At 40.0% G+C, this 27,131-nt stretch overlaps 2 protein-coding genes across 2 annotated transcripts in view; one reads left to right on the top strand and one right to left on the bottom strand.

Moving 5' to 3' along the window:
- Positions 1–27,131, bottom strand: part of LOC120427201 (protein ovarian tumor locus-like) — a 194,011-nt gene that overhangs the window by 110,047 nt on the left and 56,833 nt on the right. The window contains exons 2-6 of the mRNA XM_039592061.2: positions 16,868–16,965; positions 7,557–7,711; positions 6,890–7,078; positions 1,152–1,513; positions 761–1,004 (exon numbers count right to left, since the gene is read on the bottom strand). Coding sequence (XP_039447995.1) covers positions 761–1,004; positions 1,152–1,513; positions 6,890–7,078; positions 7,557–7,711; positions 16,868–16,965 — 1,048 coding nt within the window. The remainder of the gene's footprint in view (positions 1–760; positions 1,005–1,151; positions 1,514–6,889; positions 7,079–7,556; positions 7,712–16,867; positions 16,966–27,131) is intronic.
- Positions 7,727–14,386, top strand: LOC120427204 (uncharacterized). Its single transcript, XM_039592063.2, has 2 exons — positions 7,727–10,578; positions 10,639–14,386. Exon 2 carries the CDS (start codon positions 10,943–10,945, stop codon positions 12,092–12,094), a length of 1,152 nt encoding a protein of 383 aa, XP_039447997.1. The 5' UTR covers positions 7,727–10,578; positions 10,639–10,942; the 3' UTR covers positions 12,095–14,386.

Below are 27,131 nucleotides of genomic sequence, written 5' to 3'. Positions count from 1 at the left end.
GGCGATAGTTCTCGACTTTCTTTGTGCTTCCTGCCCATAGTGAATCAGAGTGATCGACGCAACCTTCCACATCGCAGGGAAAACGCCCTGCCGGAGCGACTCGTTGAAGATCCTCTTTACTGGAATGGCGAGCAAACTAGCACAGGATTTGACAAGTGACGGTCGAATTCCATCCGGACCAACTGTCATGAGTTTGAATAACGAGGGCGCAGGTTTTTAGTGTAAAGTAAGTTAGAAGCTCGCTCAATTTATAAAGAGGTTCAGCATTATTTTTAAATAAATATTAAATACTAACATTTTTACAAAATTGCTTCATGAAAATTTTGAAGGTATTTACTAGTTTCACCGAGTTTCGCTTACATTGAAAAGTGTAAAATTATTTTAATTCGAAAGATTTTTGCAAAAATAATAAAATGCTATCGTAAAATGAGGGTCAAAAAATGGAAAAATCATTAGTTTTATGTTAAGAGAAAACAATATTGGCATTAACATATTTAAAATAAACCTTCATTTTGAAAAAGTATAAAATCACTACACACTGGTCAAAGGTCCATTTGACATGATCATTCAAATTAGATCCACGGGCCATACTTTGGTCACCCCTGTTGTATAGCCTTTCTTCAGTGAGGTGAGGAATGCAAAGACCCAAATCTGATCTCGAATTGAATGTTGAAAGTGAGAATAAATATAAAAAAAAATCAGGGTAATCGAGGCTGCGGACAATCTAGTCTAGACTGTATACTGTTTTTGTTTTACTTACGGTTGTGACACGTTATCTTAAGGTGCTGAACGGCGGTAGATCTTCGAAATTTGTACGGAATAGCAAAAGAACGCGTTTGATCGAGCGGCAGCGGCTGAAGTCTGTCATAGGGTACTGTTCGACACTCGGCGAAATCTTCAACATACACAGTACACGGTCCTCTGTCGGGACGCATTTCTTGAATGTATCCGTATCGTATACATTCATCCGAATCAGTCAATCGTACCAAGCATTTGGCACCAACCTGTTCAATAAACGATTATGTACCGTCATCAGGGGTGTTATTGAGTCTGGGGGGTTAAATTGGGTCATACAAATTTTAGCATCTCACCCCCAGACCCAATATCATCCCTGATGACGGTAGCTTTATCATTGATTCAAAACGACATACCTGCAGGCAGTTTTGATCAAAATACCAATTCCGGTATTTTAGTTCACGTCGCACATCACTCCATGAATCAAACTCGATGTTCCGGTAAATGTTAGGATCAAGAGCTTTTGCGACTTTGTAGGGAAAGGGAGTGATGCCCTCCTTGAGTAACTGGCGAACGCATGATATTTTCTTGTCGCAAAGCATTGGGTTGATCAAGTCTCGTGTCAAAGATCCCTTAGTGCCGTTAGTTTTAACGTTGTGTGTTTCTTTCAAATCATTTTCACTTCTCTTATTGCGGTACGTGTCAACGATGGTGTCAAAATTATCCTTGTTGTGGAAATGACACAAAAGGTAGTTGTCCAGGACACACTCGGTATTGTCTGTAATTAAAAAAAAACATCTTCGTCGATACTTCACGGTGTATTTTTTCGAAACCTGAAAGATATAAAATTCGGTATGTCTGATCTTTGGCACCGTGAAAGAAGTGCTCTTCCCCGACATTTTGCGGGGTATACCGAAATATTTCGTTGGGGAGTCCAGAGCAACTTTTTTTTTGAAAATTATTTATAGATTTTATGGGATACTTGTTCAAAAAAAAAAATCATAGAAAATTGGTGCATTCATGTTCATATCACTCAAATTTCTTAAGAATATGCCTTGGGGACTCGAACCAACTATATTTGACAAATACAAGCTTGGAACCCCGATACGACCGAAAGTAAATCTTTTCATTGAACAATTTGTCATGAAATTACATCAACACATTGCCCGGATACAAATTTGAGCATTAAACAATGCAAAACATAGATTATTTATTCAATAAGCTGTATATATCCCAATCGGCTCCGAAAAATATTTTTTCAATTCTCTGCCAAATAACACCCTTACATTTTAAAACATTTTAGAATCAATCACATTGTAAAAAACAGTTTTCTGAACAAAGTCCCATAAAAAATTCTCAGTTTTGGTTCAATATAAGCAGAGATATGCCCAATTTCCTGAAATGAATAGTGCCTTTCTCCAAAATTTCTTAATTTAATTTCCTTTCACATTATGGACTTTGCCAGGAACCGTGGTGTAGGGGTAAGCGTGATTGCCTCTCACACAGTCGGCCTGGGTTCGATCCCAGACGGTCCCATTTTTCGAGACGAGATTTGCCTGATCACGCCTTCCGTCGGACGGGAAGTAAATGTAAATCTAAAAAGGTTAGTTCGTTAGCTCAGTCCACAGTGTTCGAAATGGCAAAATTAAGTGGAATAAATTGATAACTCCTTTATTTAACGTCCTAACTAATTGGTGTCTTAGGAAGAGTTGTTATACTTGATAAGGGCTATCTTTTGAAGTTATTGACATACAGGGTCCTTCCAGGTAACCTTCTAGGGTGTCAACCAAGAACTAACATTGTTGGATGACGTTGTAGGGCTTTGGTGTTTTCCCAAAGTTGTAGAGGAGAAAATTTCATGAAAGTTTTTCGAAGGCGTCAAATTCATAGCTCTTAAGGGGTTACAAACATGTAAATCGACAAAAATGTAAGAGGATGGTTTGGGCACACACTTGAAGTTTTTTTTAAGTATGTTTAAGGGCATTAAAATACATATTTTCAACTATTATCAAAATAAATTTGAAGATATTTGGTTGTATCATATCCGAGACATAGTCATTCTAAGTTAGCAGTTTCAAAAAACGAGTGCCATATCTCCACACTGCTTTGACCCAATCGGCTCAAAATTTTGGTGAGGCCTCGTTAAACCGGTCCTGTGTGCATGACGCAGCCCGATTTTCAAAAAGTTTGTTTGAAAAAAAAAATTTCATGAAAAAATCGCCAGTTTTAGATTTTTGTATTTTTTTTAAAATCAAAATTTCAAAATCGGGCTTCGTCATGCACACGGAATATGTCTTGGGAGTCTTCACCCCAAATTTCAGCCAATTTGGTCCATCCCATCTCGAGATATCGTGGCACCCGTAAATCAACTCGGTGTTCAGAGAAAAACGCTCACAAAGTTCGACAGTTCGCTTTGCGCATGGCAAAATTTTGAACGTAAATCGTCTCTTACTCAGTTTAATCATGAAATATCTTCATGAAACATTCAGGAGTGATTGAAAATCATCTTTTAAGTGGATTCATTAAATTTTCTGAAAAATGAAATTTTTGATTTTCTACGTGTATGTAACCCCTTAATCTACTCGAGATATACGCATTTTTTGCAAAAATGGTTTTTTGGTGATAACTCATAATGCTAGCATTTTAGCGGCCTACTATGTTCTGAAGAGTTGTTTATGACATAAAATTACACATCTTTGCCGGAGACAGCAAAATGTTTTGAGCCTTTATTGAGGAGTTATAACCGTTTTTAAGTGATATGTGATTTTGAGTTTCTATGTTTTCAAAATGGCCCATTTTTGCGCAAAACCGAACAATGTACCTGAAAGTACTCACTTTCAACTACATTTCCTAAAAAAATCTCCGCGTCTATCTGTGTCTATTTTCAGATATCAAAATCAAATCAAATTATTCGCTCTACAGCATTGCCTTGGCATTCTCGATTGCGAGATTCCTACTCGAAACTAGGTGTTCGAAGGCTTGATTGTTGAGGCAATTGCAAACCTCTTTTTACACCGTAGCTTCCATCCACCCCGGGATTCGAACTGACGACCTTTGGATTGTTAGTCCAACTGCCTACCAGCGACTCCACCGAGACAGGACCCAGGGAGACGACTCCTACACCTGGACTGAGCTAACGACCTAACCATTTTTAGGTTAGTCCGGGGCCAACATATACTTCCCGTCCGACGGAAGGCGTGATCAGACAAATCTCGTCTCGAAAAATGCCACCGGGACCGTCTGGGATCGAACCCAAGCCGATTGGGTGAGAGGCAACCACGCTTACCCCTACACCACGGTCCCGACAGATATTCAGATATCTAAACTTAAATTTGACGGTTTTTAATCAATTTATAAATAATCGGTAAATTGAAGGGTAAATTGATGAATTTTTTATTAAAAATACATTGTTTATGCATGAAATTATGACACACATTCTAAAATCTAGTGTGAAGGCAGACAAAAATCAAAATACGATCGCAACCTGTCAAAGCCTGTTGCGACCTATAGATGTTTGGGTATCAAAATTTTTGTAATTGAAAGACGCAACTTTTGGTACCATAACATCTATAGGTCATCGCTGAAATTTTAAAGTTATCGCAGTTTTAGTAAAAAAAGTTGATTTTTTGCCGATTTCGTCATTTTCCTGTTTTTGCGCGTGGCGCGTCGAAAAACTCAGTTTTTATTTTCAAAAAATCATATCTCTGAAACGTACGGTTCGACATCGCCAATTTTTTGATATTTTATGTGAAATTTTTCGAGGAATCCGATAAAAATATTTTCAGACATAGGCTCTTTGGTCCAGACACGGGCAAAACGCCATTTTAAGTTTTCATACGACTTTTTCAATAGTTAAGCTAGATTTTTGGAACTTCTTACTATTTTTCCCAAATAGCCAAACTCATCACCTTTCTTTTGCGTCTAGGACAGCTAAAATCGGATGAAATTGCGCGGAGATATGATTTTTCGAAAAAAGTGGTTTTTGCGAAAAATGACGAAAATTGCCATTTTTTGAACCACCCTAGCACGATGTAGGTCACCCTAATGGCCAAAAAAAAAAATACGGGTCTAATTATTTTGGCCAAGGAACCCCCAGAAAAATTTTGAGCCCGATCGGAGAACTTTTTTTTCGGTTTAGGCTCTTTTCAAATGGAATTGCTGTATATATATATATATATATATATATATATATATATATATATATATATATATATATATATATATATATATATATATACGCCATTTTAACCGATTTCAATTGTCTTATACGCAAATGAAAGGTGATAAGTTGGCCTTTCAAAGAAAAATAGTAAGAAGTTTAAAAAATCTAGCCTAACATATGAAAAGGGCGTATGAAACTTTAAAATGCCGTTTTGGCGGTGTCTGGACCAAAGAGCCTATGTCTGGAAATATTTTTATCGCATTCCCCGGACATTTTTACATAACATACTAAAAAATGAGAGGAGTTCATTAACAGGATTCCGAGATATGATTTTTTGAAAATAAAATCCGTGTTTTTCGCCGCGCCACGCGCAAAACCCGGAGAACGACGAAATTGGCAAAAAAATCAACTTTGCCAAAAGTCACCGTCTCGTCGCCACTTTTACGACCCCACAGACCACCTGAGGTTAGCCGAAACTCGGTCGTGGGGTGTAATGATTATCACACTAATTAACACTGATTACAGGCATAGAATAGGTATAGGTAGAATTGCCACTCATTCATCTAACCGGGAGACAAAACAGTGCTGCCTAATTGAGATGGTGGCGAAACGGGGAACTAACCTACCCTGCGCATTCAAGATACAAGATGATCGTAGTTAGGTGGGCATTGAATATTATTTTTCAAATTTCTTGCAAATGTTTGCAAATGCAAACTTTAGCGTTTCGTAAGTTCCGGTGGTTCAAAATTGCAAGAGCTTTTTTTCTGTTTGCAAGAACTTACGAAGTTCTTTGGATCGGTCTTTCGCCAGCACACAAATTCAGCTACAGGAACGATTTTTTCGCCGGCACACACATTTGGCAACAGGAAAGCTTTTATGTTCTCCAACTGTCAAATTATTAGCTGTGGTGCGTTTCTGGGGAACGACCGAAAAGAACCGATGACAAAAAGGGGAAATGCCACGTGTTTAGGGATAGCCACCGAGCGGAGGTTTTCCCCAACGAAAACAAAAAATTGAAAAGCTTTTAGCTGTATATGCACTTCGGAAGGAACCGGTCAAGAAAAAAATCAAATGGGCAGCAGCGGCGGCGAGAGCAAGCCAGAAGGGGGAAGAAATGCTCCAAGAAATCGCTCGCTCTCCTTTGTTCTGCTGTTCGTAATGCTGTTTCTTGACCCCTTTCCTTCCGAACTCCCGATAAGCTCTTCCGGCTCTGAATCTCCGAAGCACTCAGCTTCCGCAATTAAAACAAATGAACTTTTATTTATTTTTTCAGTAAACAGCATTTAAAGGACGTGCAGATGAATAATTCAAAGCATTTTTGATTTTGATTATTCGTAAATTGATTGAGAACCGATAAAAAAAACCGCTTTGTTAACAACTGGCGCTAAGGACCTTTTGAAAAATAACCCGAGAAATGTCAAATCAAAACGCGCCCGCTATCTGTCACTGCAAATGACAGCGTGCCAAAAAATGCGCACCTCATTTAGTTTGCAGACTTTTTAGTTCCCCGTTTGGCCTGATGATGGCGCTGTCGGCAGTGTCGCCAAGCGATTATATAGGGCAAGCAACGAGTGGTAATTCTACCTATACCTATTCTATGTTACAGGTAAACTTCGTCAGTATAATAAAACGCGTGTGGTTAGTCTTCTATCAATCAAGTTAATAACATTTATTTCAACCACATGACAACACACAGTAAACAATGACGCGCTGTCAACGACAGTCGAGGCTCGGCACTCGGGTCGAGTTCGAGTCCAGCGCCGAATGTACAGTGGGAACATTCGCAATTCCAGTCGTCACAATATAATCGAAAAATAACCTTAAAAAAAAGTTGGTTTAGACCCCCGACGAAATATTTCGGTATACCCCGTAAAATGTCGGGAAAGAGTCCTTCTATCACGGTGCCAAATATCAGACATAACAATTTTTTATCATTAGTTTGTTCTAAAAAATACACCGTGTACTTAAAAGAAAAGGCTCGGGAAACACTACCTGCAATATCGAACACAAACTGTCGTCCCTCCGGCGAAACAACACGATCCACAAGTGTATGATCCGTTTTATCCCATGCTTTACCAGCGCTTAGCGCCTGTCCATCCGGGTCATGCAACATTCGCTCAACAGAGTACATCACATCTGGTAGTTTGAAGACTTCCACGTACAGGATCTCGTACACCAGAGCTTAAACAAAATTGTAAATTAATTAGAAATGAAAAGTATCACAAGCTACGGGATAAGAAGAGGTGATTTTTTTCTCAAAAGCCCACACACTTGATGAACGGTTCATTATCCTTCACCTGCTTGGCGCAGTAGTCGCAAGTAGAAGCCATAGCAAAAAGTGCAACAATAACATTTGTGTAACTAGACACTGCCGATAGTGATGTTTTGATGCGGGAAGCACACGATGGAGCAAAATGTAATAGTATCAAACAGGAACCAGGGCACATGAACCGACTCACTAACACGTTCCGGGTTGACGACTAGCGTGACGAGTCCGCACAACGTAAAAAACGGTAGACAACTTACTAATGCTGTTATATAGTAATATAGTCCCATTTCAAAAACATGTATTAAAACTAGATGCAGACTAACGTTTTAAGCGTTGTGTCTTGAACCAGCGCAATAGCTGGGAGTAAAACTTCTTCAGTTTTGTGCTTACCTTGACAATACGCTGCCTGTTGGATGAATGAGGTTGGAAAAATTGAGTCGAAATGCTTGTCCGGTGAGAAAAAGACCATCACAGTCTCCTGATAAGCCTCCTCGTTCACAAACCACGAGCCAAGATTGTATGGCTCAAAAAGAAGAACGTTTCGGCTGCCAATAGAAAATACCAAGCATTAACATTATTATTATTGAGCAATTCCAGCTCAAATCAGGATTTTTTCTGGTACTTTTGTACCCGACCCTCTCCGATTTCAATGAAACTTTCTAGACATGTTATCCTAGGTCTATGTAAGCCATTTTTGTGCCTACAACATTAATAAATCATTAACTTTTTTGCAGTAGAGTTATTAATTAAAGTTATTTATGATACATCCTAATTTATAGACTAGAGCCAACGTCTGCTCTGCTTTTTATGTACTAAGCTACACATAAAAATAGGTAAGGTAAAACTGCTCTTAGGAAGACTTTTTGGAACAGTTGAAAAAAAAATCTTGCATGGTTAGGTTTCCCACAAGAAAAGCTATCGTACCAAAAAAAAGTATGAACCGTCATCAGGTGTGACATTAGGTCTAGGGGGTGAGATTGGGTCATACAAATTTTAGCAATTTTGTATGACTGTATCTCACCCACCAGACCCAATGTCACCCTGATGACGGTATTCATTGAAATGTTTGCAATTGCTCATTAACTATGTTTATCACTGCCCGCATCACTTTGTTCCAATAATTCTCCACGCAGATACACATCGTAGCTTGTGTGCTATCTTGTGACACCTCCCATCTTTTTCAGCAGACGGGTCACAAGATAGCACACAAGCACATGTTGAAGTTTTCAGTCATTACAAGAGGAATATTTAACCAAGTCATAAAAAAGACGATGGAGAGGGGGGGAGGAGGGGGGGGGGTTCTTGGTAATAAATCTAAAATCCAGTATTATTTTAGTACATTTGTTGAATTCTTGAATATGAAGAAAGATCATAAGGCGATTGCCATATCTGACTTTTTGATCCGATTCGTGAATAGAGTAGAGTAGATCCACTTTGACTTTTTTTAGAAACATGCAAATTTTGATCTTTCCAGCAAGTATGAGCAAAATTTGCTATACACTGTCTGAAAGTACATTAAATTTCACGACAGAAACTGCATACGAGACTTTGGTCACACCCGTTCAAAATTGTTCCTGAAGAGTTGAAATTCGAAAAAATCTTGAAAATAGTTAATGCTTTCTTTCGTTTGAATAGCTTAAAAGGAGGGAGGGGTCAATTAAAATTCCAAGAACAGTAGAATTAACGACTTTTAAATACCTTTCGAATGCAGCCAAAAGAATCAAATGGTTTAAAATTGGCTGAGTTATGCAAGTTTTAAGAAAAAATATTTTTTGCGAGTTTTGAAGTTCCAGCTACTAGAAATAACAAAAATGTCTGCACTCTCAAAGCCGCCAAAAATTCAAATTCCATCCAATCTTGCTCAAAATTTGTGAAAGTGTTTTTGAAGGTATGAGAAAAAATAGAAAAATACTAACACTACTGAAATTTAACTTTCATTTTTTGATTTTTGTCACACTGTGCGTGGGTTCGTATTAGCCCTACACAGAAAAAAATAACTGTTGTTTACATCGTGTCAGTTTTGCTCCCACTTTGATGATAATTACCAAGTTTTTCGCCGTGATTTACTACACGCGACGTGATCGATCGTACTATTCGCGTCATCGTCCATTTCGGCGAAGTGAAGTTTACACTAGTTAGTGACTCTATAGTTAAATAAGATTAAGTTAATTTTCCTGCAATTTTCATCTCCTGACTCGCTCGTGCATCGTCGCCTCTCGCTTACCACGTCTAACGTTTGGCTGCCAGCCTCAGGCTTGGCATTACAGACAAACCATGACGCGTCCACAGCTCTGTGCTGCCGATGTCTGTAGCAACCCTGGCGTCAGACACAACAACAAACTCATTCAGTGCTACGGCGGCTGCGATAAGAGTTTTCACTGGAAGTGCATCGGGATGACTGCCGGCGGTTCATCTGCACAACCCAGGAATGTTTTGGTTCTGCGAGAACTGTAAAAACAATTCGCTGTTTCGACTGCATCGCAAGGTTGGCTACATCAACGAATCAGTTGAGGCGTCTCGGATTCTCCTGAGAAGGGTGGAAACCAACCTCGAGTCAAAAATTGAAACCTGCTTCAACATGATTCGAAGCCTCGCCAAGGTGAACTCCTTATCGAACGCAACTCTCAGAGCTTGCTATGGTGATCATCGTGACACAACCGCTTTGGATCTCTCCCTTCGTTCGAATGCTGACATGGCCACCGATTCTGCTGCTGATGCGAACGGGAAACGTAAACTCAGCGAGGACAGCGTTGATGACGACGCCGACGTCGATGCCGCTGTTCCCGAAGGCCCATCGAAACGTGTCAGGAACCTTCAACAAAGCCCTTCTCCTGCCGCTGACGACCTGGCCGATCTTCCTACTCCAACTTTGGCTTATGTGGCCGTTCCTGCAAGCGCCACAACACCGCACGTTGAGCCTCCCGAGCAGCCGAATCTTCCTGCTCAAGCCATCGAACCTGTGGTTGCACCATCTACAGTTTCCTCAGGTAACTACATTACATATGTCCGGCCGAGGCAGGACGCGATACTGCACCACCATCAAGTGATTTTCAATCCAGCCAGTACTATGTCCTGTTCGACGACGACGGCAACATAATCCAGCGAACTCCTGTGACACCACCCTTCATTGTACAACCTGCGCTTTCTGTCGACGTTGCTGAACCTTCCATCGAGCCAACAGCTGACTACGAGACTGCCATGGATACTTCAACAGGCCTTCCGAATGACCAGCAGCCTGCCGTTGATCTTCCTGGTCTTGGCCAACCGGCTCAGCCCAACGTGACTGAACAACTCCTCATTGCCAACCCTCCGAGCCAACACAATATTGTCCAACCCCGCGTTTCATCCGTCTCCGCAACCTGTGCCATCCCCGTGGGACAGCACACGCACAGCCGAGCTGAATTTCACTCAGGTAATGCTTATTCGGGTATATGTCCGGCCGAAGCCGCAGGTACTGCTGCCCCACCAATAGATTTCCAACAAGTTCCAGTTAACTTCTCGAGCCATCCTGATGTTTTCGGACCCTGCTGCTCATCCAACACCGCAACGGTTTCCACCTCCGTGGGACAGTCCACGCCAAACAGAGCCGTGCCGAGCCTCGTGCATTTTTTGTTTTTCGGTCAGGTAACACTATTTCGGGTGTATGTCCGGCCGAAGCCTCAGTTACTGCCGCCCCCTCATCAGAAATCCAAACTGTTACAGCAAACATCTCAGACCAACCCGGCGTGTTTAGGTCTGTCGCCACGCCACGCCACGCCAGAGCAAACCGTGTTGCTATGACCACCAGTTCCATAGGACCTGCTGTGCAGAACGCGAATTTCCCAGTATCGCAATTCATCCAGCCAGTTAACTCGACAACCAGCTACTACCACCTTGGACAAAATCCACCAGTCGCCGGACGATACCACTCAGCCTTGCAGAACGTGACTTCCCCGGCACCGCATTTCATCCAGCCAGGTAATTTGACAACCGGTATATGTCCGGCCGGAGCACCCAGCACTGCCCCGCCTCTCAGTGGTTCTCAACCCGTTCCAGTAAACACGACGACCAGCTTCAACCGCCATGGACAAAATCCACCAGTCGCCGGACGATACTACTCTGTCTTGCAGAACGTGACTTCCCTGGCACCACAATTCATCCGGCCAGGTAATTTGACTACCGGTATATGTCCGGCCGAAGCACCCGGTACTGCCCCGCCTCTCAGTGGTTTTCAACCCGTTCCAGTGAACGCGACGACAAGCTTGGGTGACTTTAACCAGAGTCAGCTCCGATGGTCTCCTGCCTTAAGTGGACATTTTTTCGTTGATAGCAACAACTCCACCGTAGCCCCCCTAGCAGCTCGGTTATTGGATGAACAACACATGGCAGACCTTCTTCAAATTAACGGTGTTACAAACGAGAACAACTCGATCCTCGACCTATGTCTCATCAGCAGCGATATGGTGGGAAGGTCCAAAATCTGCAGAGCCCCAGAACCTCTCGTCAAGGAAGTCAGATATCATCCCCCATTACACCTGTGCATCGATGATTGTCAGCCGCTTGAATTTTCCGATGTCAATGCAAAAACCTACTACGACTACAAGAATGCTGATTTCCAACGCATGAACATCTTTTTCAACACCATTAACTGGGACGCTACCATCTCCAGCAGCGATGTGCACTCTGCAGCGTTGAAGCTATCCCATGTGGTTCTGTACGCAGTCGACCAATTTGTTCCTAAAAAGACCCACATTCCCCCTGCCACTCCCGAATGGTCTACCCCAGCCCTCAAAAAGCTGAAATCCTCCAAGAGAGCTGCCTTGAAAAAGTTTTCCAAGTGCCCTATTAGTGTCAATCGCTTAAATTTGAATCAGATCAGCAACGACTACAGGCGGTTGAATAAGTCACTGTTCCTCGCTCACCAATCTCGTGTTCAGAACCGCCTCTAACAAAATCCTAAAGGCTTCTGGAAGTTCGTAAATGAGCAACGAAAGGAGTCTGGTCTTCCGTCAACTATGATCCGTGACGGGGTGGAAGTCTCAACCTCATATGAGATTTGTGATGCCTTCCGTGTTCAATTTTCGAGCGCTTTTGCTGACAACAACCTAATCGACCCTGATGTTGCTGCGGCAGCTGACTCGGTTCCTGATTCCGGTCTTGTCTGCTCCGACCTTCAAGTCTCTCGGGAGGACTTTAATGCAGCGTGTTCGAAATTGAAAAATTCCACGTCCCCCGGACCTGACGGAGTTCCCGCAATCGTTATCAAAAAGTGTGCAAATAGCCTCTCGGAGCCACTCCTTCGAATCTTTAATTTATCACTTTCTCTTGGAGTTTTCCCCAATAACTGGAAGGAGTCATATGTGTTCCCAGTGTTTAAAAAGGGTTGCAAGCAAGACGTTAAAAACTATCGCGGTATTGCCGCCCTCTGTGCAGTCTCCAAGTTGTTTTAAGTAATTGTTTTGGAGTTTCTTCGCCACAACTTATCGCACGTCGTCTCCGATGACCAACACGGGTTTTTCCCTAAACGTGCCACCAATACGAATCTTGTCACTTACATTTCCAAGATCCAACGTGCGATTAGCGATGGCTATCAAGTCGACGCCATCTATACTGACCTCTCTGCGGCATTTGACAAAATTAACCACCGTATAGCAATTGCGAAACTTCGGCGTGTTGGCCTACACGGTTCTTTGCTTACGTGGGTTAACTCCTACCTGACCGGAAGAACTATGTTGGTTAAAATCTCCGATAACTTGTCTTCACCATTTTCTGTTACCTCGGGTGTTCCACAGGGAAGCCATTTAGGGCCGTTTCTTTTCCTGTTGTATATCAATGATGTCAATTTCCTGCTTCGCTGTTCTAAACTATGCTACGCTGACGATTTTAAATTGTATGCTATAATTAAGAAATTGTGTCCCGCCCGTGTGGATCAATCGGACCGCGCACTGGACTCACAATCCAGAGGTCGCCGGTTCGAATCCCGCGGCGGGCGCTCTAAAAATTCTTTGTGTAAATATGGGTATTCGGCGCCGTCGCTCCGTGCCATACTTTCATACACTTAGGAGCCCAGGGCGGCGAAGTCCTTGTAGATAAAAGGAAGACACTAGTGGTTGGTACTAGCAATGGTGGCCGACAGCTATAAAGTCAACTTCGTTTTCGTCGCTATAATTAAGAGGCCTACTGATATGGAAAATTTGCAAGCTCAGGTTGATTTATTTGCTGACTGGTGCCGCTTGAATCAGATGGTTCTCAATCCTTCTAAATGTTCGACAATTACATTCACCCGTAAACGCTGCCCAACGTTTTTCAGTTACAAAATTCTTGGTAACCCACTTACTCGTGACTCTTTTGTAAAGGATTTAGGCGTGTTGTTGGATTCGAAGCTTTCTTTTAAAAATCACATTTCCTATTTGTGCTAGAAGGCTAGCTAGGAATGATTTTTAGAATGACCAAATATTTTCGCGACGTCAATTGCCTAAAAATTCTCTATCTTGCCTTAGTTCGCTCCACCCTAGTGTACGGTTCAGTTGTGTGGGCTCCATATTATCATAATGACATTGGACGAATCGAAGCGATTCAACGTAAATTTACAAGATTTGCTTTAAGACAGGGGTGCCCAACCTTTTGGCCCTGCGGGCCAGATCTGATTTTTCTGAGGCAGTGGCAGGCCGGAACTAATATTTGATAAATGTTGAAAGTAAGTATTTTTTTCAATTTTCTTATGATTGGGTGTTGAGCAGTGCGTGGCCGAATGGTTACGCTGTCCGCTTTGTAAGCGGATGATTCTGGGTTCGATTCCCATCTGCTCCAACCTTCCATCGGATGAGGAAGTAAAATGTCGGTCCCGGCCTTGGTTGTTAGGCCGTTAAGTCATTCCAGGTGTAGGAGTCGTCTCCATGCCATAAGTACAAACAACACACCAAACCAAGCCTACTCCGGTGGAATCGCTGGCGGCGGTTGGACTCGCAATCCAAAGGTCGTCAGTTCAAACACTGGGGTGGAAGGTTCCTTGGAGTAGAAAGAGGTTTGGGTGCTCTCCCCATTCAAGCCTTCGGACTCCTAGGTTCTAGCAGAAACTTGCAATAGAGACCACAAAAGACCCGGGGGTCGTTAATGTGGATGGTTTGATTTGATTTGGGTTCTTCTAAAGTAAATAAATAAAAGAACTAGTGTTCAAAATATGATTCATATATCTTGAATTTAAGAATGAAAAACAAAGATAACATTAAACAATGTTTTTATTTGACTTATTTTAATTTTTGTTTGTTTAAAATTGTATAGATATTGTTTTTGACGATTGCAATTAAATACCAAGATATATTTTTTTTATTAAAAAAAAACATCCAATGACAATTTTTTGAAGTTTTTAATACATTTTAAAAATATTTGCAGCGATCTATTTTTCCAGTATGAATAATTTGATTTTTTAAGCTTTTTTTTAAAAAAAAAACCTTATTAATAAAAAGTTGTTCAGGAAAAATACTTATTTATTTAAAAAAAGAAAATAGAATAAAAAACTTCAATTTGAAGTAAACACAGTTAAAACTGAAAGAAATAACATTTAGTCTCTTTTTGTAAATTTTAAGACAACAATCCAAGTTTTTTCATAAATTTCACAATTTTACAAAATTGATAATTTTGTTTTCCTGCTCATTTTTTCAGTTAAAAAAAATCAATATAAAAATATAAGAATTTAATTCAAACATGTAGAATGTTCTTATAATATGTTAAAATTTGATCTAAAGCTTATTTTTTTTCATTCAGACAATAATTTTATTTATTTAATACTTCATGAACAGCCCTAAGGGCCGGTCATAGAATTATTTAGAAAAGCAGTCGCGGGCCGGATGAAATGGCTTCAGGGGCCGGATCCGGCCCGCAGGCCGGACGTTGGGCAGGCCTGCTTTAAGATATCTTGGTGAGTGTCCAAATTACGAAACTCGTTGCTCTATGCTCCACCTTGATCCTTTGAGTGTTCGTAGAGAAGCTGTTAAAGCCTTTTTTGTTGCTGACCTTTTTCGATCAAACATCAACTGCCCTTTTCTTACGAGTGAACTGAACGTCAACATTAGACGCCGGGTGCTTCGCTCACACTCTTTTCTCGTTATACCTGGAGTTACAAATTATGCCTTCAATGAACCTGTTTCTCTAGTATGTGCAGGGTTTTTGAACGTTGTTACCCCTTTTTCGATTTCCATTTGTTTCGTCCCCGTCTGAAGCACGATATTTTTAATTTTCTCAGGGAAGCATATGTGTTTTGACAAAGGTTTAGACCGGTTTATTTTTAGTTAGTTTTATTTATTTATTGATTTATTTTTTACATTGTGCTAGTTTAGTTTGTTAGCTTAAGTTTGATTGTATATATCCTCTATGTCATTTGGATTGTAAAATCTGTTGATAATAAAAAAGTAAGAGGTTTTGTGCCTATTTGAGAAGGACCCATCGGTAGGCGTTCCACTCAAACGGGCTTTTCCCTCATATAAAACAATAAAATATGTGAATTTACTCGACACGTAAAAAATGAATTACATGTAAACTCAGTTCATTTTAGCTTGAGATTCGACGTAAACGATTTAATCACACGTAAAATCATGTTTTTACGTATAATTTGTTGCAAATTTACATCAAATTCCATTTAAATTTAAATGATTAATGACGTGCAAAAGTGTTACACCATAAATGATGTAACATTCGGAAATATTTTTTGTGTGTATGTGTCCCTAATCGCCCCAGTTGGCAGTTTATCATCCTTATTTGTGATTCTCTTACTATACAACAGGTAAACAAGACATAATGCTAAGTAAAACTAATGATTCCAAGTAAGAAAATACTTGGTGGTACAATTTTGCGTAGAAGTTCAACGATGGGACAAACAGACTTGGTGTTGTTTTTAATGAGTTTCCGAACAAAGTACCAGATTTTATGTGTTTATCTTAAAGTACACATCAGACTAAACTTTAAAATGTCATAAAGTCAAAATCGTCCAAAACTGACATGGGGCAATTATGCGTGGAACGGCAGAAGACCACTTGAAAAACAGTTTTAGTAAATGATTTTTGTATTTTTTTCAGGGAAGACATACCATCCTGCATTTTTTGTGAGTCTATTTGTCACATTTTAGGCAATTATCACAAAAATTTTGAACGAAAAAAATCGTGACATCACCTTAAAATTTAAATTTTAAACATAAAAATTGAGAAATATTATAGAATTTTTCTTTCAGTGTATTTTTTTCAAAAAGCCCGTCTGATTTCCTACAAGTTTGTCTTTGACCACTTTTTGATACGATGTAACGGCTTAGAGATACAACAAAATTTAATTTACAAAATACAAAAATATTTAAAACCCTTTACGCCCTTCTCAAATGTCGTTTCCGAGTGCAACTGGCTCCATATACACAAAAATGGCTTACATAGACCTAGGATAACATGTCTAAAAAGTTTCATTGAAATCGGAGAGGGTCGGGTACAAAAGTACCAGAAAAAATCCTGATTTGAGCTGGAATTGCTCTATTAGCATTATAAAGCATTAACAAAGCTGCAATAGTTCTGCTTGAGAGGTATGTAACTTTTGTTGCAGAAAAGTACGGGAACACTCTGCTGCTGATTTCGTGCAGATTTGCTGAATTCTACGAGTACAGGAATAGACAATATAGACATATTGTCACAAAGAAATGCTAACTCTTTCTAACGACTAAACTATCTAGTAAAAGTAAATCTTACCGATAAGCATGCGCAAGTGCATGGAGCTCAACAAAGGATCCGTAGGTACGTGACTTGCTCATCTCAGTCAAGTAGTCATCGAAGTCTCCAGTCATTCTCTGCAAAAAGAGAAAATAAAGAGTATGTGCATTAGGGTGGTCCAAATCCGGGCTACCCCTGAAATCAAAGATTGACCCATCACTAGGCTAAATTTCAAATTACACAGCAAAAAATCCGATGGTAAAATCGCATGCAAAAGCATGCACATCACCTTCGTCAAAATAAACACTTAATATTACACACTGCATGTACAATTTTTGCAACACACAAAAAAAAGTTGCAACCGACGGGATTTAAACCCAGCACCAACAGTAAGGACTGGCGCCTTAGCCCACTCGGCCATCAGACCGATGAAAATCTGAAAGGATAAACGCATATATGAGCTTGACATTTCGGTCAAGTAGGTTTCTCATACTGATGGGCTACATATTTCAGAGTGTAAAATCACATAAATTTGCATAAAATAATGCAATATTTATTTTACACCCAGGCCTTTTACACGCAGCTGGATTACTACCTTTTTAGCTGTGTAGAGCTCAATCTGACCACGGGAACTCCTCTCTCTAATCGCTTGAAGTTTATATGGGAAAAATCATCAAAATGTATGGAGAAAAGCAACTGTTTCAGTATTTTACCTGTTTCAGTTCTCAGATCTAGGACCTTCATTAAATGTAGAACAACTTTCCCGAAGATGCCATATTTTTAGGTTTTTTTTGCTGAAAAATTCTAGAGTTTTTTTTTTAATATGTCCTACACGGAAAGAAGGTTTATCGTGAATCATACTAAAATTTGGTTAAAAATCCTAAAAAATTGGTTGTTTTTTCAACCACCATTTTTTTAGTTAGAAATCCTAAAAAAAATTCCTGGATCTGACAGCTCCAAAAAATAGTAAATCTAGCTAAAATATTAACAAATTGTACTAATTTGCAAGCTGGTAAAATGCTGTCAGTCTCAAAAGCTGTATGTTTTCAGAAAGTCTGTTAGCTATTTTAGCAGGATTTTAAGGTATTCTAGTAAGCTTTATGGTTAGCCCAGCGAGTTTTAGGCTATTTCAACTGGTTTTTTAGGAATAATTTTCAAATTTTTTCATTGATGGCTGCGAATCCAGATATTTTAACAAATCTTTTTAGCTAGTTTAGCTAACTTTGCCACTATTCTTGGTGGGTGTTTTGGTTAGAATAGCTACTTTTTCTGCTATTTCTACAAGTTTTATTTTCAAAAGCTTCCGTTGCTGCCTGTAAAGTTCGCATTATTCACCCAGCCTTTTGTTTTGATTTTTTTTTTTTTTTATTGTTTATTCGTCAAGCTTATGTAGACTACTTACAATTTTCTTACATACTAGATATTATTTCTATTGTACAGATTTTTTCGTAGTTCCGGTTTAGACATGTCGAAATGTATGTACTGTGAATTTTCATTATAAAAGCGCATCATTTGATTTAATGGCGAATTTTTTAAATAATTTGTCGTGTATGCAGTTATTCTAAAAAGTTGTGAATGTCTAAGAGTACGGCTTGGTTCATGAATACTATTGCGTATTACTGAAAATAATGCTGCTGACTGTATGCGTTGAGAAATAATGTCGTTGATGAAAGAGAGCATGGCAAATTTACGACGTTCTTGTAATGATTGTATGTTTATGAGCATGCAGCGTGCTTCATACGATGGGAGAGGAAATGCAGTCCAGTTAAGTTTACGTAGTGCGTACAGTAAGAATTGTTTTTGGACAGATTCAATACGTGCTTGGTGTACGGCATAGTATGGATTCCAGACGATACTACAGTATTCCAAGAGTGGCCTGACATACGTTATATAGAGTAATTTAATAGTATACGGGTCCTGGAAGTTGAATGCAAAGCGCTTTATAAAGCCTAATGTACTTTTTGCCTTGTTTATTATTGTGTTATAGTGTTCTACAAAAGTTAGTTGTGAGTCTAGGATGACACCTAGATCACGTACTACTTTGCATTTTTCTACTGGTTGGTTTCCTAATAATACTGTTATGTTTGGTGTTTAATGTTTTTTGCTGAAGGCAATGGAATTACATTTCTTTACATTCAATTGGAGTAGGCTTTTACTACACCATGTGTAGAAAAGATTAATTTCGTTTTGGAATACATGACTGTCATTGACATTTCCTATTTCCATATACAATTTCATGTCGTCTGCATATACAAGTACGTTAATTTTTTTAAGAATGAAGGAAATGTCGTTTACATACAAGATAAAAAGAAGAGGTCCTAGATGGGATCCTTGCGGAACCCCAGAGGTGACGTGAATTGATTCCGATAGTACATTTTGGAAGCGAACAATTTGTTCGCGCTTAGTCAAATATGACTTAAGCCATTCCAAAAGATTCGGTTGAATTCCAATTTTCTGCAGTTTGAAGATTAATAATGGTATGTCGATTCTGTCAAATGCCTTACTAAAGTCTGTGTAAATTGCTTCTACGAAATTGCGATTATGTATTGCATTCAGTGTAAAATTTACAAATTCTAAAAGGTTGGTGCTAGTAGAGCGGCCTTTAAAAAAGCCGTTCTGTTTACATGTGATGCGGTTTTTTACTTGCTGAAAGATTTTTTCATTTATAATAGATTCGAAAAGTTTTGGAATGCAAGACAAAAGGGCAATACCGCGATAATTACGTATGTCTGATTTTGGGCCTGACTTGAAAATAGGCACCAAAAAAGACTTTTTCCATGTTTGTGGGAATTTTCCAGTATTTATTGACATGTTGAAAAGATGATGCAGTGGATATGTCAATTCTTCTGCAAGGTTCTTTAGGAATGCAGGTGCTATTCCGTCGGGTCCTGGTCCTTTTGATGAGTCTAAGTCCTTCAATGCCTGGCGTACTTCCGTTTCTGACAAAGAATTGACTGAGACGTCATTTGGAAATTCCGGTATATATGAAAAGTAGTCGCGGTCGCGGTCTTCTTCGGAAAATGAGGTGTATACTTCTTTGAAAATTTTTGAAAAAAGATTGCAAATTTCTTTTGAGTTACTGCCTACATTTTCGTCCAGTTGCATTTGCGATGGGAAGTTACTACTTTTGGATTTGGATTTTACGTAATTAAAGAAATTTTTCGGGCATGATTTGACTTCAGATTCGACTTTACTATTATATTCTTCGTTGGCAGAATTGAGTGCCGAAAAAAAATGGTCGGAAATATTCAGATAATTCAGAAGATTTGTGTCATTTGTATTGTTTCTGTATAGTTTGTAGGCTTTTTGTTTTCTATTTTTTAAATTTCTTAGTTGTGGAGTGAACCACACTGGGTATTTATTGCCTGTGTTATTACGTCGTCTTCTTCTAGTAGGTACGGTTTCAGATGTTATAGTGTTAATTTCCGTATAGAATTTTCCTACTAATTCGTCGACATTTCCTTCATTATTAAATAAATTTTGCCAGTCAATTGCAAGTAGTTTACGTTTGGCTTCTACAAAGTTTGTTTTATTGTATTCCAGGACTTCTTCATATTCCCAGTCAATGGGCAAAGTGTTTTTATGGACATAAATAGAATATTCAATTGCTGTATGGAAGACTTCATTCTTCCAAAGGGGGGTTACAGATTCTTGTACATGAAAGTCTTCAATACAGTTAGTGAATAAAAGGTCTAAAAATGAATTTCTTTGGTTTTTTACATGATTGATTTGGAAAAGTCCATAATTTGCAATATTGTCAAAGAGAAAATGCAAAGTTTCATTTTCCCCAATGACTGGGAGAAGAATTGCTTCATTTTCTTGGTCAGATATAAATTCGACTTTGCTTTGATTAAAGTCGCCATAAATGTGAAGTTTTACTTCCGGTTCCATTTTTGATGTTATGATTTCTACTGTTTTAAAGAATAGTTCATACGACTGTTTATTTGCATGGTCCGGCGGAAAGTATACTGATGCAAAAATGTGTACTTGGCCTGCAATAGTGGCTTTGGCCCAGACTTGTTCAAATTGAAAATGTTTTTCAGTTACAATTTCTTTTGGATTAAGTCTGGCATTTATGGCTAAGAGGACGCCGCCTCCTGACTTTTTCTGACTGAGATTTAAATTTCTATTGCCTAGGAATACAAAATAATTGTTTCCAAAAATTTCTTCAGGGTGGACGCTTTCGTCCCAGTTAGTTTCAGTTCCAAGAATAATGTCGAAAGAATGTGAGAGAATGTTTAAAGAAATTTCCTTCATTTTGCCTGGGCTTTTCATGCGATTGAAATTCTGACAATAAATTAGAATTTCATTCGCATTCTGTTGTTCCGTTGAAGAAATTTTTGGAGACATACTTAAATTATTAATAGTACTTACTGCCTCTTGCGAGGGTGTCATTTCTTCTTCCGTGTTAGAAGGCGTCAGTGCTTGTAAAAATTCGACGATGTAGTCGGCAGGTAAAATTTGTTGGCGGCTTCGCGCGAATGCTGCAGGTATTGAAGTCTTCTAGTTGTTACATATTTCCTGTAGGTTTCCAGGTCGGTGAGGGTTTGCTTAGGTGAAATTCCAATTGTTGAGTTGTATTCCATGAAGATGTTCATAAGATGTTCAGGTTCAGTAGGCAGGCCATTGGATGCAAAAAAGACATGCATGCTGGTTAGTGTTAGTCCGTCTATGCAGACGTCCGGTTTTTGGTCCTTCAGATACGCCAAGTATAGTCTGAGATTGTCATAGACTTTAATTTCGCGGAGTCTGGCCAGCAGGAAACGGCCATCGCCGACTGCAGACTGTTCAGTTAGGCGTACTATGGGCGGCTTCATTGGGTCCAGACAGAACATACTGTCTGTTACTTCAGGAGTTTGTGATGACGTTTTTGCTGGCTGCGGCGTGGTGGCGTTTAGAGGTGGGACGATTGGCGTTTTTTCCTTCCGGTAGGGGTTGATGGTTTCCCCTTTTCGAAAGTTGATGAAGTTTGAATTCGATGTAGTTGGAGGTTGGCCAGAAAATTCGACCCTTGCCTGGTCTAGAAGTTCCTTGTCGGACAATTTGGTTGACGAATGAGTGAAAAAGTTGCTGCTACTTGCGTTGTCCTGGTCGAATTGATTGTCCTTTAAGTTAAAATGTGGCGTACTTGGGTTTCGGCCTGCGTCAGAGTTGCAGTTGGTCTGGTGCTGTTGCCGACGAAGATGTTGATGTGATTGTTGTTGCTGCAGGTGTTGCTGTTGCCGGCGTTGCTGATGATGTTGTTGTGATTGTTGTTGTTGCTGGTGCTGAATTTGTTGACGATGTTTTCGGTTGCGGCGACGTGCTTTTTCGGCTTCCTTTTCCTGAAGACGGCGAGTCCGCTGCCTGGCGTCGAAGTCGGTCCAGTCTGGCTTCCAAATTTTTTTGCTGCCGATAAGTCGCCAGCCAGATTCGATTTCCAGTACGGTTTGTTCGTTTAATTCTTCTGCCAGTGATTTTTGCCGGACTTCAATTTCATTGTCTTGCAGTTTATTGATGGATGAAGTGAGAGCCCTCACTCGTGGACTGCTAAAATTATGTCCGAGGGGCATTTTTCTGCTGAGGCAATTGTTTTAATTATGTCATCCCGGTGGGATGACGTAATTTCCTGGATACGGCAGAATGATTCAGCGAGTTTTTGATTCTGGTCCGAGGTGGTGTCTTCAAATGCTTTTCTGACTTCGTTTAAGGGGAAGTCCATTGCCGGTGCCTGTGTTAATACTGCCGAAGGTATTCGACTTGCGATTTCTGCAGATTTTTTAATTTCTTCCTGCAGGCCTATGATTTTATTATGCAGTTCATTAAGGGCTTCTTGGTTTGTCTTGTCATTGGTCTTGATGTGAGTCTGCCTTCTAAATGATGCTGCATTATTTTTCTAATGTCGATTTCCATATGTAGGTTATTTCGACAAAGGCTGCATATAGGAAGTACATGTAGTTGCAACTTGCAAGTCGTCTTCGGAGCCAAGCTTGACCCCAATACAGGCTGCGTGAAATTGTCGATTACAAATGCCCGAACAGTTCCAGAGGTATTGTTGGTCGAAGGGTGAAGAGCACGTCGGCACATAGCACTGCATTTTGCTTACGTTTGTTAATAAGTGCACACGCGACGCGCGACAAAAAAAAAAATAAATATGTTTACGTTTACGTTTGTGGACTGGGTCAGTGAAGGTAAATAAAAATAAGGTGTAGAGCGAATTAAAAAACGCGTCCGTCCGGTAAAAAGACTCAACTGCAACTACTGCAACTGCAACTTTGGCTGATTTAGCTCGTTTCTTTTTTGATCTTGCCACGTTTCTCGGTACATCCAGCTAATTTTTCGTTTTAACTAGTAATTTGAAAACTATTTTAAAAAACCGTTGCTGCCTGCAAAGCTGGTTTTTTTCATCAAGATTTTTTGCTGGTGTAGCATGCTTTTCCGCTATTCTTGGTACGTCTTTTGGTAGTCCAGCAAATTTTTTGAATGTTTGAATAGATTCCAGGCTTTTATAACTTTGTTATAATTGACCATCCTAATATTCTATTGACTTATATTGAGTATATATTCTATTGACTTTATTAGAGTGGCAATATGGGTATCAAATTTCAGCATTTTCAAAATCAAGCTCATTGATGACGCTAAAACCAATTTTGGACATATCTGGCCACTTTGGGACCGGTTCCAGGTTCTCCGGTGGAACCCGGAATATCCCAACTACGGAGTATTTTCAAGAAATTTATTAGAGTGGCAAAATGGGTATCAAATTTCAGCATTTTCAAAATCAGGCTCATTGATGACGCTGAAAACCATTTTGGACATATCTGGCCACTTTGGGACCGGTTCCAGGTTCTCCGGTGGAACCCGGAATATCCCAACTACGGAGTATTTTCAAGAAATTTATTAGAGTGGCAATATGGGTATCAAAATTCAGCATTTTCAAAATCAAGCTCATTGATGACGCTAAAAACCATTTTGGACATATCTGGCCACTTTGGGACCGGTTCCAGGTTCTCCGGTGGAACCAGGAATATCCCAACTACGGAGTATTTTCAAGAAATTTATTTGAGTGGCAATATGGGTATCAAATTTCAGCATTTTCAAAATCAAGCTCATTGATGACGCTAAAAACCATTTTTGGGTACATCTGGCCATTTTGGAACCGGTTCCAGGTTCTCCGGTAAACCCGGAATATCCCAACTACGGAGTATTTTCAAGAAATTTATTAGAGTGGCAAAATGGGTATCAAATTTCAGCATTTTCAAAATCAGGCTCATTGATGACGCTGAAAACAATTTTGGACATATCTGGCCACTTTGGGACCGGTCCAGGTTCTCCGGTGGAACCCGGAATATCCCAACTACGGAGTATTTTCAAGAAATTTATTAGAGTGGCAATATGGGTATCAAAATTCAGCATTTTCAAAATCAAGCTCATTGATGACGCTAAAAACCATTTTGGACATATCTGGCCACTTTGGGACCGGTTCCAGGTTCTCCGGTGGAACCAGGAATATCCCAACTACGGAGTATTTTCAAGAAATTTATTTGAGTGGCAATATGGGTATCAAATTTCAGCATTTTCAAAATCAAGCTCATTGATGACGCTAAAAACCATTTTTGGGTACATCTGGCCATTTTGGAACCGGTTCCAGGTTCTCCGGTTAACCCGGAATATCCCAACTACGGAGTATTTTCAAGAAATTTATTAGAGTGGCAAAATGGGTATCAAATTTCAGCATTTTCAAAATCAAGCTCATTGATGACGCTAGAAACCATTTTGGACATATCTGGCCACTTTGGGACCGGTTCCAGGTTCTCCGGTGGAACCCGGAATATCCCCAATTCTAAAGTATTTTCATGAATTTTATTGGAGTGGCAATATGGGTATCAAAATTCAGCATTTTCAAAATCAATCTTATTGATGACGCTAAAAACCATTTTGGACATATCTGGCCATTTTGGGACCGGTTCCAGGTTCTTCGGTGGAACCCGGAATATCCCAACTACGGAGTATTTTCAAGAAATTTATTTGAGTGGCAATATGGGTACCAAATTTCAGCATTTTCAAATCAAGCTCATTGATGACGATAAAACCCATTTTGGACATATCTGGCCATTTTGGGACCGGTTCCAGGTTCTCCGGTGGAACCCGGAATATCCCCAATTCTAGAGTATTTTCATGAATTTTATTGGATTGGCAATATGGGTATCAAAATTCAGCATTTTCAAAATCAAGCTCATTGATGACGATAAAAACCATTTTGGACATATCTGGCCATTTTGGGACCGGTTCCAGGTTCTCCGCTGGAACCCGGAATATCCCAACTACAGAGTATTTTCATGAATTTTATTGGATTGGCAATATGGGTATCAAAATTCAGCATTTTCAAAATCAGGCTCACTGATGACGCTAAAAACCATTTTGGACATATCTGGCCACTTTGGGACCGGTTCCAGGTTCTCCGGTGGAACCCGGAATATCCCAACTACGGAGTATTTTCAAGAAATTTATTAGAGTGGCAATATGGGTAACAAAATTCAGCATTTTCAAAATCAAGCTTTGAGCTTTGAAGCTTTGATGACGCTGAAAATCATTTTGGACATATCTGGCAACTTCAGGACCGGTTCCAGGTTCTCCGGTGAAACCCGGAATATCCCCAACTCCAGAGTATTTTCAAGAATTTTATTGGATTGGCAATATGGGTATCAAAATTCAGCAATTTTAAATCAAGCTCATTGATTAAAATCAATTTTAAATCAAGCTCATTGATTAAAATCAAGGTCATTGATAACGCTAAAAACTATTTTGGACATATCTGGCCATTTTGGGACCGGTTCCAGGTTCTCCGGGGAACCCGGAACAACCCCAATTACGGAGCTTTTCCTAGATTTTTATTGAATGGCAATATGGGTTTCAAAATTCTGCATTTTCAAAATAAAGTTTTTTGTTGACACTCGAATAATTTTTTGGAATTATTTGAAAATGCTAAATTTTGTTACCCGTATTTCCACTCCTATAAAATTCTTGAAAATGAACTGTAATTGGGGATATTCCGGGTTCCACCGGAGAACCTGGAACCGGTCCCAAAATGGCCAGATATGTCCAAAATTGGTTTTAGCGTCATCAATAAGCTTGATTATGAATATGCTGAATTTTGATACCCATATTGCCAATCCAATAAAATTCTTGAAAATACTCCTGAATTGGGGATATTCCGGGTTCCACCGGAGAACCTGGAACCGGTCCCAAAGTGGCCAGATATGGCCAAAATTGGTTTTAGCGTCATCAATGAGCTTGATTATGAAAATGCTGAATTTTGATACCCATATTGCCACTCTAATATATTTCTTGAAAATACTCCGTAGTTGGGATACTCCGGGTCCCACCGGAGAACCTGGAACCGGTCCCAAAGGGACCAGATATGTCCAAAAATGTTTTCTAAGTCATCAATGAGCTTGATTTTGAAAATGCTGAATTTTGATACCCATATTGCCACTCTAATAAAATTCTTGAAAATACTCCTGAATTGGGGATATTCCGGGTTCCACCGGAGAACCTGGAACCGGTCTCAAAGTGGCCAGATATGTCCAAAATTGGTTTTATTCAATTCAATAGGTGTTTATTAGAATTTAACAGTTCTGCTCCAGGATGTTACATTTGCAATTCAGAGATTTGGAGAACCTTTCAACTGAGATCAATTCATTAGCCTTTACAGGGAGGGTACATGTTTCTAAGTTTAGATGTTGCTAGCTGCATGCTCTTTTAGGGAAAATAAATTTTGAGAAAAAAAACCCTAGATCTATGTTTGGCTTAAGACTAATATCACAGTTTTTGACGGAGGAGTGCTTCGATGAGCGGATTCGTTGACATCCCACAGGAAGTCCTGAAGGTTCTCGTTGCTTTTTCGATGCTTGCGTCGATGGTGTCGACGCCGGCCAGCTCGTGTAGATCGTCGGTCGGGTACCACGGGTCCAAGTTGTGCACCATCTTGAGCAGCTTGTTCTGCTTCACCTGGAGTCGCTTACGGTGCGATTTGGCGCAGTTGCCCCAGACCGCAGCAGCGTAGGTCAGCATTGGACGGATGATGCACTTGACCACGAGCGACTTGTTCTTGATGCTCAGCTTCGACCGCCGATTCAGCAGGGAGTAGAGCGCCTTGGTGGAACGATCCACCTTCTCGATGATGTTGTTCACGTGCTTGTCGTACTTCAGCTTCTTGTCGTGCACCACACCCAGGTACCTGACCTCGTCGTCCCACGTCGCAGGCTGGCCATTGACGCTGATCGATCTGCGGGGAAGGTGCCGAGCAGCACGCCTCCTGGTG

Source organism: Culex pipiens, chromosome 1 (genome assembly GCF_016801865.2).
Source record: "Culex pipiens pallens isolate TS chromosome 1, TS_CPP_V2, whole genome shotgun sequence".
Classification (NCBI taxonomy): Eukaryota; Metazoa; Arthropoda; class Insecta; order Diptera; family Culicidae; genus Culex; species Culex pipiens.
Note: the sequence above shows the minus strand (reverse complement) of the source record. Positions and strands in the feature narration are given on the sequence as shown.